At 33.9% G+C, this 14,896-nt stretch overlaps 1 protein-coding gene across 6 annotated transcripts in view; it reads right to left on the bottom strand.

Annotated features, from left to right (window-relative positions):
* Positions 1–4,296: 4,296 nt before the first annotated feature.
* Positions 4,297–14,896, bottom strand: part of LOC148942233 (essential MCU regulator, mitochondrial-like) — a 51,461-nt gene continuing 40,861 nt past the window's right edge. For all 6 annotated transcript variants that reach the window (XM_089102989.1, XM_089102991.1, XM_089102992.1 and 3 more), the window contains 2 exons: positions 6,536–6,682; positions 4,297–4,881 (listed from right to left, as the gene is read on the bottom strand). In XM_089102989.1, the coding sequence (XP_088959115.1) occupies positions 4,732–4,881; positions 6,536–6,640 (255 nt within the window). In that variant the 5' untranslated portion in view covers positions 6,641–6,682 and the 3' untranslated portion in view covers positions 4,297–4,731. The remainder of the gene's footprint in view (positions 4,882–6,535; positions 6,683–14,896) is intronic.

The following is a 14,896-nucleotide window of genomic DNA, read 5'->3' as shown; positions in this document are numbered from 1 at the left end:
TGGTCACTTTTTTTTCATTGGGTGATGCACACACAACGATTAGTTTCCATGTCTGGATATTTAGATTCTTTATTTTCGCCTTTTTTTATTTTTCTGAGGTAGTCCTCTGAATAATTTTTTTGCCACCATTTCTATTTGTATTACTTATGCATTTTGCCTTTTGATTGAAGGCAAACGTAACTTTTTTTCTACATGAAATTGAAGAAAAAGTTTAAATACGATAATGAAAACCAAAAAACAAGCAGAAATTAATCCTTATCATAATGAACTATCATAATGATCCTTATTTTGCATATTGTGAAGTAATAGTTGTTTTCTAACTTCACGCTGTCCAAATACCTTACCCCCATCCCCCTAATGTTCAAATATAGCCCAAGTTTATAATTCCATTGTATTCTGTCACCCGCCACTTGTCTTTGTGGCTATGAAACCGGTTTTCTCAGGTCTTACATTCAGATCAAGAATTTGAATGTGTCCTGAATAATTAATAAGTACCAAAAAGATCGTCTATCTTGGAGGTTTACTCACCGTGTTGCTAATGTAATAATGATTTTAAACCTCTTCAGGACTAGTTCTACAAATCAAAGAAATTTTATCAGGAGAGGATATGATTTATAAAAATCAATTTGCATGCTAAAAATTTTTCTCTTGAGACTCTTTGTCCTGGTCTAGGGAGAGGAAATTTTCCATATCCCTCTTTGTACACGCAGAGCAGAGGTAATTTCTCGTTGCTATAGTAGTTCTGTCATTTTTTTTACATTCATTTTTGGCTTCAGTGCAGCATATTTTTACAAAGCAACACTCGTTGAATAAATAAACAATGTAATTTACTAGTTTAACAACACTTTTATTCATAAAAATTCTAACATCAACAATCTGTCGGCTCCCATAGAAAACTACACCTCCAAGCAGAAGCCACATCGGTGTTTTTCGTTTATTTTTTTGCTGATTTTCACTTGTTTCTTTTTTCTTAAATTTACCCCCACTAAAACCAAAAAAAAACATAATCGCTTTTGTAGGCCTTTTTCATTAAGTCCTAATGCACTTTCAAAGTCCTAGTGAACAATAAACAGACGCGGTTTCGGGGCTCTACCTCTTAAACTCTTAAAATTTTCAGGGTTTTACAATTTCCTGATATTTGTTACACAGTTTGTATTCTTTAAAGGTTTCCACGAATTTGATCTCACCCCAAAAATGTTGATTTCTTCCCTGAAATTAATTCATTTGTACATACCTGGCTATCCACTAATTTGGATGAAACCTCCTCTCTTAAGTATGCGATATCGTTCAGAAACGCCCACCTGGTAGGTGGGTGTTTCTACCCCTACCACCTGGTAGGTGGTAGGGGTAGGTTTGTGGTAGAAACATCAACCTTATAACAAGTAACTCAAAACAGATATATGAAAACTATTGATAAAATATGCACCTACTGTCGGAAAAAGGATGAAAGTTATTTCTTTTTCACATGTTTCAGATTCTTAGGAACATACTATCAGAATTTCCTATATATTTTTCTGTGAATCTTCAAAATTCTCAGCGTGACACTGAGGAAGTCCTGCTCAAAGCTTAATTCTACATATGAGGTATCGCCTTGTTATATCTTGCATGTCAATATCTAGGAAACGAAACCTTGAACGAAAAGTATTTTTAATGCTGATCTACCGTTCTGAGGAAGAAAAACATTGAAGGGGCATAACCCCCCCCCCCCCCGCCGTGCAAAATGTGGGGTAGCAAAGTACCAATGCAACTTGGCAGTTTTCGAATTTGTTGGCAGATTTTGTCTGAAAATACCATATTTACATATAAAAATACTTTTTTCGCAAAGAAAAGCTGTCAAAACACAAGTTGTGCTGCTAAAGTGTCGGCAGTTTTTCGAATTCTGTCGAAGTCTGCTACTGGCAGCTTTGGAACTTTTGCCATACCTGAACCCCCCCCCCCTATATGAGACAGTTTGGAGGACTTTGAGTCTTCAGCCTCCTCCTCCCCCCCCCCAAAAAAAAATTATAATAAAAGTAATAATAAAGTATTTTGCTCATCATTGATTGGTGAGAACAAACACTTAGTAGGAAAACCATGAATTTTTGTCACTTGAAATGCGTTCTCAAACGCCATTAATTTGTCTTCGACCTTTACCGATATCTAGTTTTTTGTCCAGTTTATATTTGGAGTATATTACAAAAATCACAAAAAAAATTGCCATATATTTTCAGTCGACACTAATTCTTTGAAACCTGAACAATAATTGCTCTTTACGTATATAACAAAAACGTATTCGGAAATTGATGATAATTAATTTGCATCTTATTCGCCAATACTGAATTATGTGCGCAACCCCTTATACACCTCTTTTGAGCAATGTGGTCACGCAAAGGTAAAGTGATACATGAATGCTGTTGGACTTTTTAACAAAATAATCTGTCTAAAAAAGTATTTTCCTCCTCATGACATTTTAGATTACAGTTGTTAAATTTCAGCTTATTCAAATTTTGACTAAAAACAAGCGAAAATAAAATCGGAAGTTACTAAGGTTTTCTAATATAGTTTTGGATGCTAAATTTAAATGAAATTGAGTTTTTCTCGCAGACTTAACTTTAACACAATTTTATTCCAATTTTTCTTTTGGGATTTAAGAAAAGAGACTCAAATAAATCACAAAGTGAAAGCCATGGGCGGTAAAAATTATATTTCTGAAATCAGGATGCAAAAATAAGTTTGAAAAGTCTTAGAATTTTATGTAAAAAATCAAAATTTCACCAAAAAATAAGCGTAAAAAATTACTTCACGAATAAGTGTGCAGCGAAAGATTTGGAATGCGTTTTAGAATTCAGCGTACATATTTATTTCACAAACCCATATTTCTGGACTTGACCGAAAAGAAAAGTTCAGCTTTGTTTCCTTATGAAATTTGTAATTTGGCTCATTAGAAGAAAAAAACAGATACTATTATAATCAAAGAGTATGGGTATATATCAGAATATGGGTATATTAGTAAGAGTATGGATATATATTTGGCATATTATCAGAGCATTGGTATATTATACGAGTATGGGTATATTACAAGAGTATATAATCAAAGAGAATAACGCATAAATTACCCATGCGCTTTGATTGCAATGTTATTTCCTATTTCAATTTTGTATACTGAATATCAGCTTCAGAGGAGCTCAGTTTCATCAGCTTCTAAAGCACTTCAGCCTTGATATACCCTTCCTATCATTATTTTGTGTAATATATTATGACGAGAACGTTCTGCAGCTTATTTTGCTATTAACTACTTTCAGCTATTCAGCGTACATATTTATTTCACAAGCCCATATTTCTGGACTTGAGCGAAAAGAAAAGTTCAGCTTTGTTTTCTAATGAAATTTGTAATTTGGTTCATTAGAAGAAGAAAACAGATACTATTATAATCAAAGAGTATGGGTATATATAAGAATTTGGGTATATTAGTAAGAGTATGGATATATATTTGGCATATTATCAGAGCATTGGTATATTATACGAGTATGGGTATATTACAAGAGTATATATCAAAGAGCATAACGCATAAATTACCCATGCGCTTTGATTGCAATGTTATTTCGTATTTCAATTTTGTATACTGAATATCAGCTTCAGAGGAGCTCAGTTTCATCAGCTTCTAAAGCACTTCAGCCTTGATATACCCTTCCTATCATTATTTTGTGTAATATATTATGACGAGAACGTTCTGCAGCTTATTTTGCTATTAACTACTTTCAGCTATTCAGCGTACATATTTATTTCACAAACCCATATTTCTGGACTTGAGCGAAAAGAAAAGTTCAGCTTTGTTTCCTAATGAAATTTGTAATTTGGCTCATTAGAAGAAAAAAACAGATACTATTATAATCAAAGAGTATGGGTATATGTAAGAATATGGGTATATTAGTAAGAGTATGGGTATATTACAAGAGTATATATCAAAGAGCATAACGCATAAATTACACATGCGCTTTGATTGCAATGTTATTTCATATTTCAATTTTGTATACTGAATATCAGCTTCAGAGGAGCTCAGTTTCATCAGCTTCTAAAGCACTTCAGCCTTGATATACCCTTCCTATCATTATTTTGTGTAATATATTATGACAAGAACGTTCTGCAGCTTATTTTGCTATTAACTACTTTCGCTGGATCTGAGTGACATTATTTCATGTGTTTATATTTTGGAATTCATTAACGTCTTGGCTAGGAACCGTTGCTTCTTTCTTATTCAATCTTCATACTCTTCTATAACTATAACGGAGAAAAAACTGATAAACACACAAATACACAGCACTTCTGTGATTTATTTTTGTCTGAACTATCAAAATGATTTTTAGCTTTTAGAAAGGCTCAAGGAAATATTTTTATGTTTGCTTCATAGTTATTCCAAATAAAACATAAAATCTCGAAGATTTTAATTATTCCAAAATCAATTTCTTTGACTTCTAAGAACAGGGAATACAAGAGTATATGTTCAGCGATGCGGCCAAGGAAAAAAATTTACAGTGCTAAGATCTCTAGAAGTCACTCCAGAAAGATAAATCACGAGAAATATGGAAAAATCAGCATGAGTAGCAACCCAAGACAAAAGTTTTCTATTATCTACAATTTCTATATTTATTTTGGATATCACTAAAAAGAAACGCATTTAAAACGAGTCATCTTCATTAATTGACTAGCTTCAATTCAATTAACTGGGTAGCAGAACTGAGTCAGCATTTTTATTTAATCGTCATCATCATCGTCTTCCGGGACGAAAAGCTCATTTTCTTCCAAAAAATGTGCCACTGTACGACTTAAATATTGACCAACATAGATGCCAGCACTAACAGTCACTATCACTCCAACTATTCCAAAGCGCACCTTTTCTGGTTCCTTAAAAGTAAAGTTAATTCTTCAAAATTTACAAAAAATTCAGGCCAATTACACTGATACAATACGGACAGTAAATACGAGTAAGAGTGAAGGACTTTATACTGTTACACTCTAAGAGGAGGTAAAATCCCACTGGAAAACTGGAGGGGATTTTTGATTTTCCACAATCCACATTTGCATGATTAGTAATATTAAGATCCTATTGTTCTTCTCTCTTCTAAGGTTTGTTTTTAAGGTGTAGATATGCGTCAAAATAGCTTTATTGGACATCTATTGTATTAAATATAAAAAATACAAGTTTTTTCGACAGAAAGTAAGGAGCAACATTAAAACTTCAAACGAACAGGAATTATTCCGTAAATGAGGGGAACTGCAACTTTCTCAACCGCCGCTCTTTGCGCTAAAGTCTTAAAGGTCTTTAGAAATACTAATTTTTCATACTCAACAACAGTGTTTCTTAAAGTGTTTCATTGAACAATGTTTCTTAAAGAATTGTGACAAAAAATCAAACTTTAGCGTCCAGAGTGAAAACTTGCAAAAATAAAAGAATAATTCATAAAGTTCTCCATAGTCTTTTACCAGCCATGAAATTAATAAGTTTTGTTTTCAGTAAAGCGCTAGCTTATTTAGAATTCTATAAATATAAAGAAATGTAACGAGCTACTTTTTTGCAACGGTTAAAAAAAAAAAATATTGCATAAACTACAAAGGGCAAATTTTTGTTGTTTCAAGTTTCAACTTTGCTCTTTCCTTTCATCAGAAAAACTTTTTTTAATTTAATTTTTGTACCTTTTTTAGGTTTTAAAGTTATTGACACTAAACGTTAAGGAAAGATTTTTTCCGACTTAAGCAAAGAAACTATTGAAAACAACATGACTTTTTGCTAAAATAGGCCTTCAAATATAGGTTTCGTGTCTCTCTTCAACTTTACTATCGTTTGCCCACTGAGCTACTGAAACCGGTAACCGAAGTGCAGACGATACATGCGTCTGGTCCTTTAGTTGCATTTTTGGCACCTTATTGACGTTTCATTGTTGTTGTAAACACTTGCAGAAATAACAGGATGACTCAATTACCAGAAAACTACCACTCTGAGTAAAGATATTTTTCTGAAGAAGTGTGAAATGAATCGATATTAATTGAAGATATCTGAATTGAAGATATTTGCCCCGTTCCTATATCTATCTGGGACAAGTCCAAATTGACTATCCCCTCTCAAAATATTCAAATGACAGTACAATATTTTACTATTATCCTGTCTGTCTGCATCTTCCATATCTTCAGCAATTTTATTCATGGCCTCCATTTTACACTTCCTACATTCATATTTTAATATTTTCTTCACTTTCCTTGCGTTAGTAAAGGCTAGACAATTAGAATATTCACCAGAAAAGTCTTATTTGCGAGAATCTTTCAGATTACAATGAAAATTTATGGTATTCAATCTAACTGCGGAAATTATTTGATACTGGTACCAAATATTTAAAACAGACAAATCTTGGTACTGGCAAGTTTCATTGTGAACAAACCTTTACACTTTCTTAAAATCTTACTTATCTCAATGGTATCAACAAAAATTATAGTTTAAGTAAAATTCCTGCAAAATCATCAGCCAGGTACATTTATAACTAACTGACCGAAACATCCATTTTACCTGCATTACTCGACCAGAGCTTGAATAAACAAGTGACTTTGTTTGATGCCAGCTGGAAGAAAAGAGGTAACTTCCCAGCCTAGATGCAAAGAATCGGGAGGACATTTGGGTGGTAATGTAGTTCCAGCCAATCTAGAACCTTGATGCCTGAAACAAAACGAGTTTAAGAAAACCTTAATTAAACCACTGTATAAGAAAGTTGATAAGAGTGAGTGTGATAATTATAAAGGCATTAGCCTGGTCTCTGTAGGTAGGAAATTACTTTGTAATATTATACTTTTTAAACCGAGAGATGCTGTTGAAAAAGTTTTAAGAGAAGAACAGTGTGGTTTTAGAAAAGGATGATGTGTCGACCAAATTTTCACTCTTATTTTAAGAATTGAGAAGTGTCTGAGTTGACAAACACTTTGGTCCTCAGTTTTATCGATCATGGGCAAGTGTTCGATTATGTTGATAGAAGAGCTTTAGCAAAGGTCTTAACCTTGTATGGTACACCAGACAAATACATTAAAGTGATTAGTGTTATGTACGAGAATAACATTGCTGCAGTTAAGGTAGGAAATGAGGTTAGCAGCTAGATTTGTATTAAATCAGGAGTCAAGCACAGTCATGTTCTATCCTCCCTTATATGGATGATTTTGATGGATTTTGTCTTAAGGAGCACAGGAAAGGCAATGGAAGACCACGAAATCAAATGGGGAGGAAAAACTCTCCTGGACTTAATTTATGCTGATGATTTCAGTATTCTAGATGAAAGTGTGAGCAAAATAACTGAACTTTGAGAGGTTTTGAGAGTTCAAGGTGCTAGAATTGGTTTGAAAATTTAATGTTAAGAAGACTAAGCCACTAAGGCTAGGAATAAGTGAAGATGAAAAGGTGACGTCGGGTAACGAAAAGATTGATCAGTATTATTAGTAAAGACGGTGGGAGCAGTGAAGATGTTAAAAGTAGAATAGCCAAGGCTCAGAGTGTTTTTTGACAGTTAAAAAGTATGGAAGAGTAGGAAGATAAGTCTGCAAACCAATATTAGAATATTAGAAGCTAAAGTGATGACAGTGGTCAAATATGGCTCTGAAGGATGGGCACTCCGAAAAGCGGGTGAAGATTTGTTAGATGTTTTCCAGAGAAATTGCCCACAGATTGTTCTGGGTACCCGGCTAACCGACCGTATTTCAAACAATAGGCTGTACGAAAAATGTGGTTCAATCCCACTTTCTAGGGCTATAATGAAAGAAAGGTTGAAATGGCTAGGGCATATTGTGTGGATGAAGGATGACAGATTGCCGCAGATTGTCCTTTTTGATCAACCGTCTAGGGGCTAAACAGAAAGCAGGACGTCCTCGTCTGGGCTGTGAGGACATCATAAAGAAAGATTTAAAGGAAACAGGAATTTCCTGGGAGGGTGTAGAATGGGAGGCTTTGAGTAGATTCTGATGAAGGAGGAGCGGTCTTAGCTGTGTTGGCCTCAGGTAGCTTGGTGCTGCGGTGAGTTTTTAGTAGTAGTTGTATCTGAACAGCGTTTTTTGGATGGGGGTTAGGGATGTTTACAGCATAATTTTAATTAAATATGCCAGAACTAATAAGGGAGGAGTTCAAAATGGCTGCTAATTGCTAGCCATTAAATGTTACATGGCTAAAATTTAAAGCTGTCATACTTTTTTAAGCTTTACTTAGCTCTAGTAGCAGCACTTAATTAGAATGGTTGCTACTTGTAAAGCTCTGGGTATAGTAATTTTTACTTTTTCAATTCTATTAGGTAATAATATACTATCTATAGGCAATATAATTGAGTTCCTTATTTTTTTGAAAGCAGAAGAAAAGAAATTCAAATGGTTATTAATATGTCATTATCCCACCCATTTACCATCAGATGAAAAACATTTTGAGAATAAAAAAAATTATACAGACTCATTAATCCTTAGCCTGCTTATCCATAATAAAGCACATTGATTAGATTTTTCAAAATTATATGTAGGAACTGATAGCAAAAGAGAAAAGTAAGCCCATTGAAAAGCAGGGACATACGGCATGCCTTTAGCATCAATGCCTATCTACCATATTTCTATTATTGTTTTTTTATAAAGATAACTTTAAAGTCTGCTGTGATGTGGTAGTAAAGAGCACGAATAAGGAAATTAGCAAGGCAAAGAGTGACATCTCAGAATTTACTAATGAAAGATTGTCTGTGGGAGCTTCTCTTTCATTCAAGAGTTCTGAGCCCCAAACTACATTTTGATGATTTAATCATTGAACCTATATATTTATGCGGCTGCTACTAATGAGGTTTTAGCAGATGTGAATGTTGTTTTATTCTTGAAATAGAAAAACAACGTGTTTTCTCAATAATTCTACCTAATTTTTTGATGAAAGGTTTTTCCAGGTTTTAAATTTTAGAATATTTGAACAGAGACTGAAAACTATAATCGTAAATTCACATCAAGGTGCTTCACTTGCTTTAAAAGACTGTTGTTGTTGTCAAAATCCAATGTCTTAGTTTATGATTCCCAATGATGTTGCCCCTTTTTCTTCCTAAAGCCAGGGTTGATAATTTCATTTTCCTAAGTCTCTTTTCATACTTTAAATAGTGAGGAAGAGGAGAGCTAAAGTCAGCCACTAAAATAATCACTACAGAAAGTCTCCTTTTATCCAAGACAGGTTGCTAAAAGTAAGCCACTAAATATCTGGAGTCCAATTTTTTTCATTCATAAAAATGTCACAGCTGAAGGGATAAACTCCACTAACCCTAAAACCAGGATGAATACTGTGTTGTATAGAAGCCATTAGGAAAGTAATACCAAGCAGTTCTCCAATATTGTAAATTATGATCAGCTAACCAGGATGATTAATATCCCCACATCAGCAGCTCTATTGTAGTGAGCTTTTACTGCTCCAAAAACTTATCTATCCAGCGGCTGAAGCTCATTTGTGTCATGAGAATATAAGGATTATATTTTCATTTGACTTAGCATATCCCAGTGATTCCAGATTAATACAGCTAACATGGTTGTCCATGATCAATACAGTCTTTGAGGCAAGACTGCATTGTGTTTGCTTTTAAAAGTTTTTTACAAATTCAGTAAATTTTCAACACTCATCAATAAACTATTGTAAGCAGCATCTTTGTGCTAGTATGGACACCAGAAATCATCCATCATTTGAAATGAACATGCTGACAGATCATAAAATGGGGATGCATTGCAAAACTTTTATATATTCTAACTTTACCCATTTTGGGTGATGTCATGTTGACTATCCTGGTTACTATCTTATAGAGCTATCACTTCCTTAGGTCATAGACAGTCATAAGATTTGCTTTATGTACATTCAATACAACAAGGGCATCAAATTCCTTCATTATACACGGCTGAGTAGTTGTCAAAATGCTCATTGGTTGTTATTTGATTGAATGATTTTGCCCAAGGAATACTTGTAGCCTGAAGAACACAGAAGATATGCCATGGTTTCTATTCAGGAATTAAGTAAACCAATTGTTTTTATTATCTTCCTGTCTGTTCATGATCTCATTCCTATATTCATGATGAATATATCTGGGTCCTAACTCTTGAGTTCTTTTAGGGACATTTCCTTCCATAGTTCTTATTGGGTTTGCCAGAAGAATGTTGAATTGCTTTGATATTTTCTAAGCAACTCCTTGTGAAGCAGATTTTGCAGCAAGCATGGCATCATGGACACCCCTATCCATAATGACCTATTAGGAAGGGGAGAGGGCTGGAGTGAATTTTAGAGAGAAGCAATTAGTATAGCATATTTGGAATGAGCTCAAAAAGAACACTGAGTGGTATGTTAATCTGATAAATTTAAGCATATTCACATAATTTAGCTAGAAAGAAAGTGTATTCATTACTTGATGCCTTTTTTATGCTCTTTCAAAATTCAATAATGCCTTCTGGTGCAAAGCCCATTTTGAGCCCTTAATGGGGTCCCAAAAGATAACTTCTCTATGATGTTTTAGTGCCCTGTTAGCAACAAAAAAAAAGCAGAACAATACAAAAAGAGAGTATATCAGTACTACCATCAAACTAAGCCCAATATGTGCCATGATTTGTTCTATACTATGGTTCAGCCATTTCTACACCTATGATACCAATGAAACCTACGTAGTCACCATTTATCCGGGTTGCAGCGGTAGCTAGCAACCTAGTAAGAGACGATCACGTCCAATGTTAAGAAATATAAAAACCCATAGCTCCTAAAAAAGGAGTCAGATCAAAACAAAAAGTACACCATTAGAACCGCCTTGTCCGAAACCCCTGTATAGTAAACTTTCTGTCCCTTGGCTTGAACAGCAAGGGAAATATATTGGCTTGAAAATCAAGATAATTAACTAGACCGATTCATTATGTAGTTTTTTTTAGTTTATAAACGAATTTATTATCACGTTTTATATGTAACTTGTATTTTACAAGTATGTGATAGTACAATGTAAGCAACCACACTTGTCATACGGGAGAACGGGGTTCGATTCCCGTCGGGGAGAACTTTTAAAATATTGAATTGAAAGCAATGTCTTTTAAATTTTAAGTTTATAAAAGAAACTCGTTTACTTACCCCCTAGCTAAAATAATGAAGATTACATGAATGAACCACAGGGTTCAGTTCCTTTGGACTTGAGTTTATTCTTTACAATAAATCTTTATATGAAAAATCTAAGTTACTAATGACTAGAGTTTGTTCTTTATGATGAATATTCACATAGTTATGTGAGGCAGCGTGGCCGAGTTGTCTAAGGCGCTGGTGTTAGCCACCAGTCACTTCGGAGGCAGGGGTTCATATCCCACTGCTGACAGTATTTTAGACCAAAGCAAAATCCCTTGTTTGAGTCACAAATTATAATCATATTTTATCTACTATGGTCGGAAGTTTGTTCTTTACTGTATGATGATTGCTTCAAAAATCAAATATCTTTGAAAAGACAGTAGTATGAAAAGACATCAAAAATGCAATTTTTAGCGTAAAAATGTATTCTGTTTTAAAAATAATACATTTTACATCCCACGTCGGGTAGTTAGAACCTAAGTAAAAATAAAACTAATTTTCAAATTTTAAGGTATTTTTCTAGCTTGAATCGAAAGATTTAAGCTATTGATCGAATACCATGCACATTTTTGTAGTTTACACAAGCTGCAAACAACGCACAAAGACCAAGTTAAAAATTACATTCAGAAGTCCAAAAAGATGGCAACAATGCAGGCTGATCTTTGTAAATTGAGAAACATTTTACGAATGTTTTACCAGGATTACGAAAAATATTCAAAATAACAGATTAAAATTGTCTCTGAAAGAGCGGATTTTATTGAAAAGTCGGCTAGAAATGCTTTTGAAAATCTTCATAGTAATATCCAAAAGAAATAGTGTATATTTAATGAAAAGCTTCCAAGGTATGAACCGGTAACTGTGGAACAGTACAGGTGTAATGGGAAATATTAGACATCACTGTGAATATATGGAGGCATAATTGTCCTTTACTTAGTTTCAGCTTTATTGGATGATTGAGCCTTTATGTACTAACTACGTCCAACGACTATGACGTCATTGGTCAATATTAGACACAAAAAATTAAGTTTTTCGTAAAAAATTGATTCTATTTAAAAAAAAAATGAAGTAAAAATGGCACTAGTTCTAGAGATTTCCTTACAAATTAGCCACTGAACAATTCTCTACGATGTTCCAGTGCCAAGCTATCTGTGGAAAAGAAAGAAAGAAAAAAAAATGCCGTTTAGGCAGAATGCTGTAGTACCTGTTACTTTTCTGATTTTCAAGCCAATATATTTCCCTTGCTGTTAAATTCAAATGACAGAAAATTTCCTATACAGGGGTTTAAGATATGGCGGTTCTAATGGTGTACTTTTTGTTTTGATCAGACTTTTTTTTAGGAGTTATGGGTTTTTATATTTCTTAACATTGGACGTGATCGTCTCTTATTAGGTTGCTAGCTGCTGCTACAACCCGGATTTGTTTTAGTTACGAAAGGTTTTTAACCCAATTATTTTCCTTTAAAATGAGCCAGTGAACAACTCTCTATGATGTTCCAGTGCCAAGCTATCTGTGGAAAAGAAAGAAGAAAAGAGAAAAAAAAGATGCCGTTTAGGCAGAATGCTGTAGTAGCTGCCACTTTTCTTGATTTTCAAGCCAAATGACACAAAGTTTCCTATACATGGGTTTTGGACAAGGCAGTTCTAATAGTGTACTTTTTGTTTTGATCTGACTTTTTTTAGGAGCTATGGGTTTTTATATTTCTTAACATTGGACGTGATCGTCTCTTACTAGGTTGCTAGCTACTGCTGCAACCTGGATTCAAACCCCCAAAAAATTACTGCATTTTACATAATATTGGATAATTATATAAAAAATACCTAATTGATCCTAATTGAGAAAAAGCTTAGGGCTTTTTCTTCTTTGGAGTAGTAAGAGACAACTCTCAAAGAATCAAGCAGCTAACTAAGTCCAATGTATGCAATGGTTTGTTCTTCTAAAGATCGTCTTTTAATACAGCTTTACCACGAACAGTTTGATTGCTTCAAATATAAAATATCTTTGAAAAGACTGAAGTATGAAAAGACATCAAAAATGAAGCTTTTAGTGGAAAAATTTATTCTGTTTTCAAACTAATTTGTTTTAGTTACAAAAAGTTTTTAACCCAATTAATTTCCTTTAAAATGAGCCAATGAACAATTCTCTACGGTTTTCCAGTGCCAAGCTATCTGTGGAAAAGAAAGAAAGATGCTGTTTAGGCAGAATGCTGTAGTAGCTGCCACTTTTCTTGATTTCCAAGCCAATATATTTCCCTTGCTGTTCAAGCCAAGGGACAGAGAGTTTCCTATACAGGGTTTTCAGACAACGCGGTTCTAATGGTGTACTTTTTGTTTTGATCTGATTTTTTTTAGGAGTTATTTATTTTTATATTTCTTAACATTGGACGTGATTGTCTCTTACTAGCTAACGCTGCAACCCGGATAATAAAGAAAGAGAATGGTTGCGTGAAGTGCATGAAAATTGCTAAAATAACATTTGTATCCCCTTTCCTGAATCTGACAAGCCTTACAACAGCTGGGATCGAACCTCAGTCCCGAATTTTTCAAGATGTGGCAGTATCCGCTTTGCTGTTACAAGGTATTCAATTTGGATATTTAAAATATATATGATGAGAGATAAGTAGCTCGTCTCTGAGAGAAAATGACATCATTTTAATACTTTGTCTTTAAATATAACTGTACAGGCATATACTGTAGTTAAGTGGCATATACAAGTAAGTATAGGCAAGAGTTTGTTCCTTATAATACTAACTATCATTTTAATCCTTCGGTTACTATGGGGTAAAATTCTTTCTTTATTATATAGAAAGTAAAAAAAAATTAATACAATATTGGCGTACCTATGGTCTCTATAAGCTAAAAGTATCTTGATTTCAGGAAACTCAATTGAAATACAGTTCCTGTTCAACTTATATCCATTTTTGCAATACATTTATCGAAATTTGCTGTATATTTAATGTTTCGTATACCACGGGCTAGATTCTGTTCTTTGCTATAATTTATATTTCTTAACATTGGACGTTATCGTCTCTTACTAGGTTGCTAGCTACCGCTGCAACTCGGATGATAATGTCAGTTGCAGCTGGGGTTCATTCTATGCTATATGATTATAAACAGGAAAAAACCTATGGCTTATTCTCCTTTGAAGTAGTAGGAGATAAACCTTAAATAATCAAGTAGCTAACTAAGTCCAATGTATGCGATGGTTTCTTATGAAGCAATTTTGATGGTATTAGAACAACAGACTTGCTTAGAATTTGTGTCATAATTTATAATTCTCTGCTGCATACAGAAAAAATAACCAGATTTCCAGAGTTCATATTATGGTTCGTTTCAAGAGAGAGCAACAGCATTGTATAGACTTGCTAGAAGCAGGCAGTTGAATCAGAGTTTGTACAATACAATAGAAGCATAAGATGCTAAAATCCATCATTTAAGTTGGTTGAGGCAAAATTTTTGGATAAGGCAGATTGACAAACCTATGGGTGGACCTAGATAAACAAGGTGACCAACGGGCTGGACAAAGCTAGGACCAAGGGTTACAGAAGAAACACAGGTGTTCATTTTCTGATTAACTTAGACAATATCAAATTTTTGAGAGCTGAATTGAAGTCCAACTTTCTGATATTCTACTTCTAAGATTTCAAAGATTTTAGTTACTTTTAGATAGTTTAGGTTCAGGATATCATCCACATAACATACCAAAGGCAGGTTAACAGAAGAAAAATCAGCAAAGATGGACACAGATCTTTAGCAAGGAGTATGTGATTATTGACAATTGGGGAGGTGACTATTCCTTGATTGGAAT

This window comes from Artemia sp. Qi Xiang Cuo, chromosome 17, assembly GCF_049724085.1.
Source record: "Artemia sp. Qi Xiang Cuo chromosome 17, ASM4972408v1, whole genome shotgun sequence".
Taxonomy (NCBI): domain Eukaryota; kingdom Metazoa; phylum Arthropoda; class Branchiopoda; order Anostraca; family Artemiidae; genus Artemia; species Artemia sp. Qi Xiang Cuo.
This window is presented reverse-complemented; position numbering and strand designations above follow the sequence as displayed.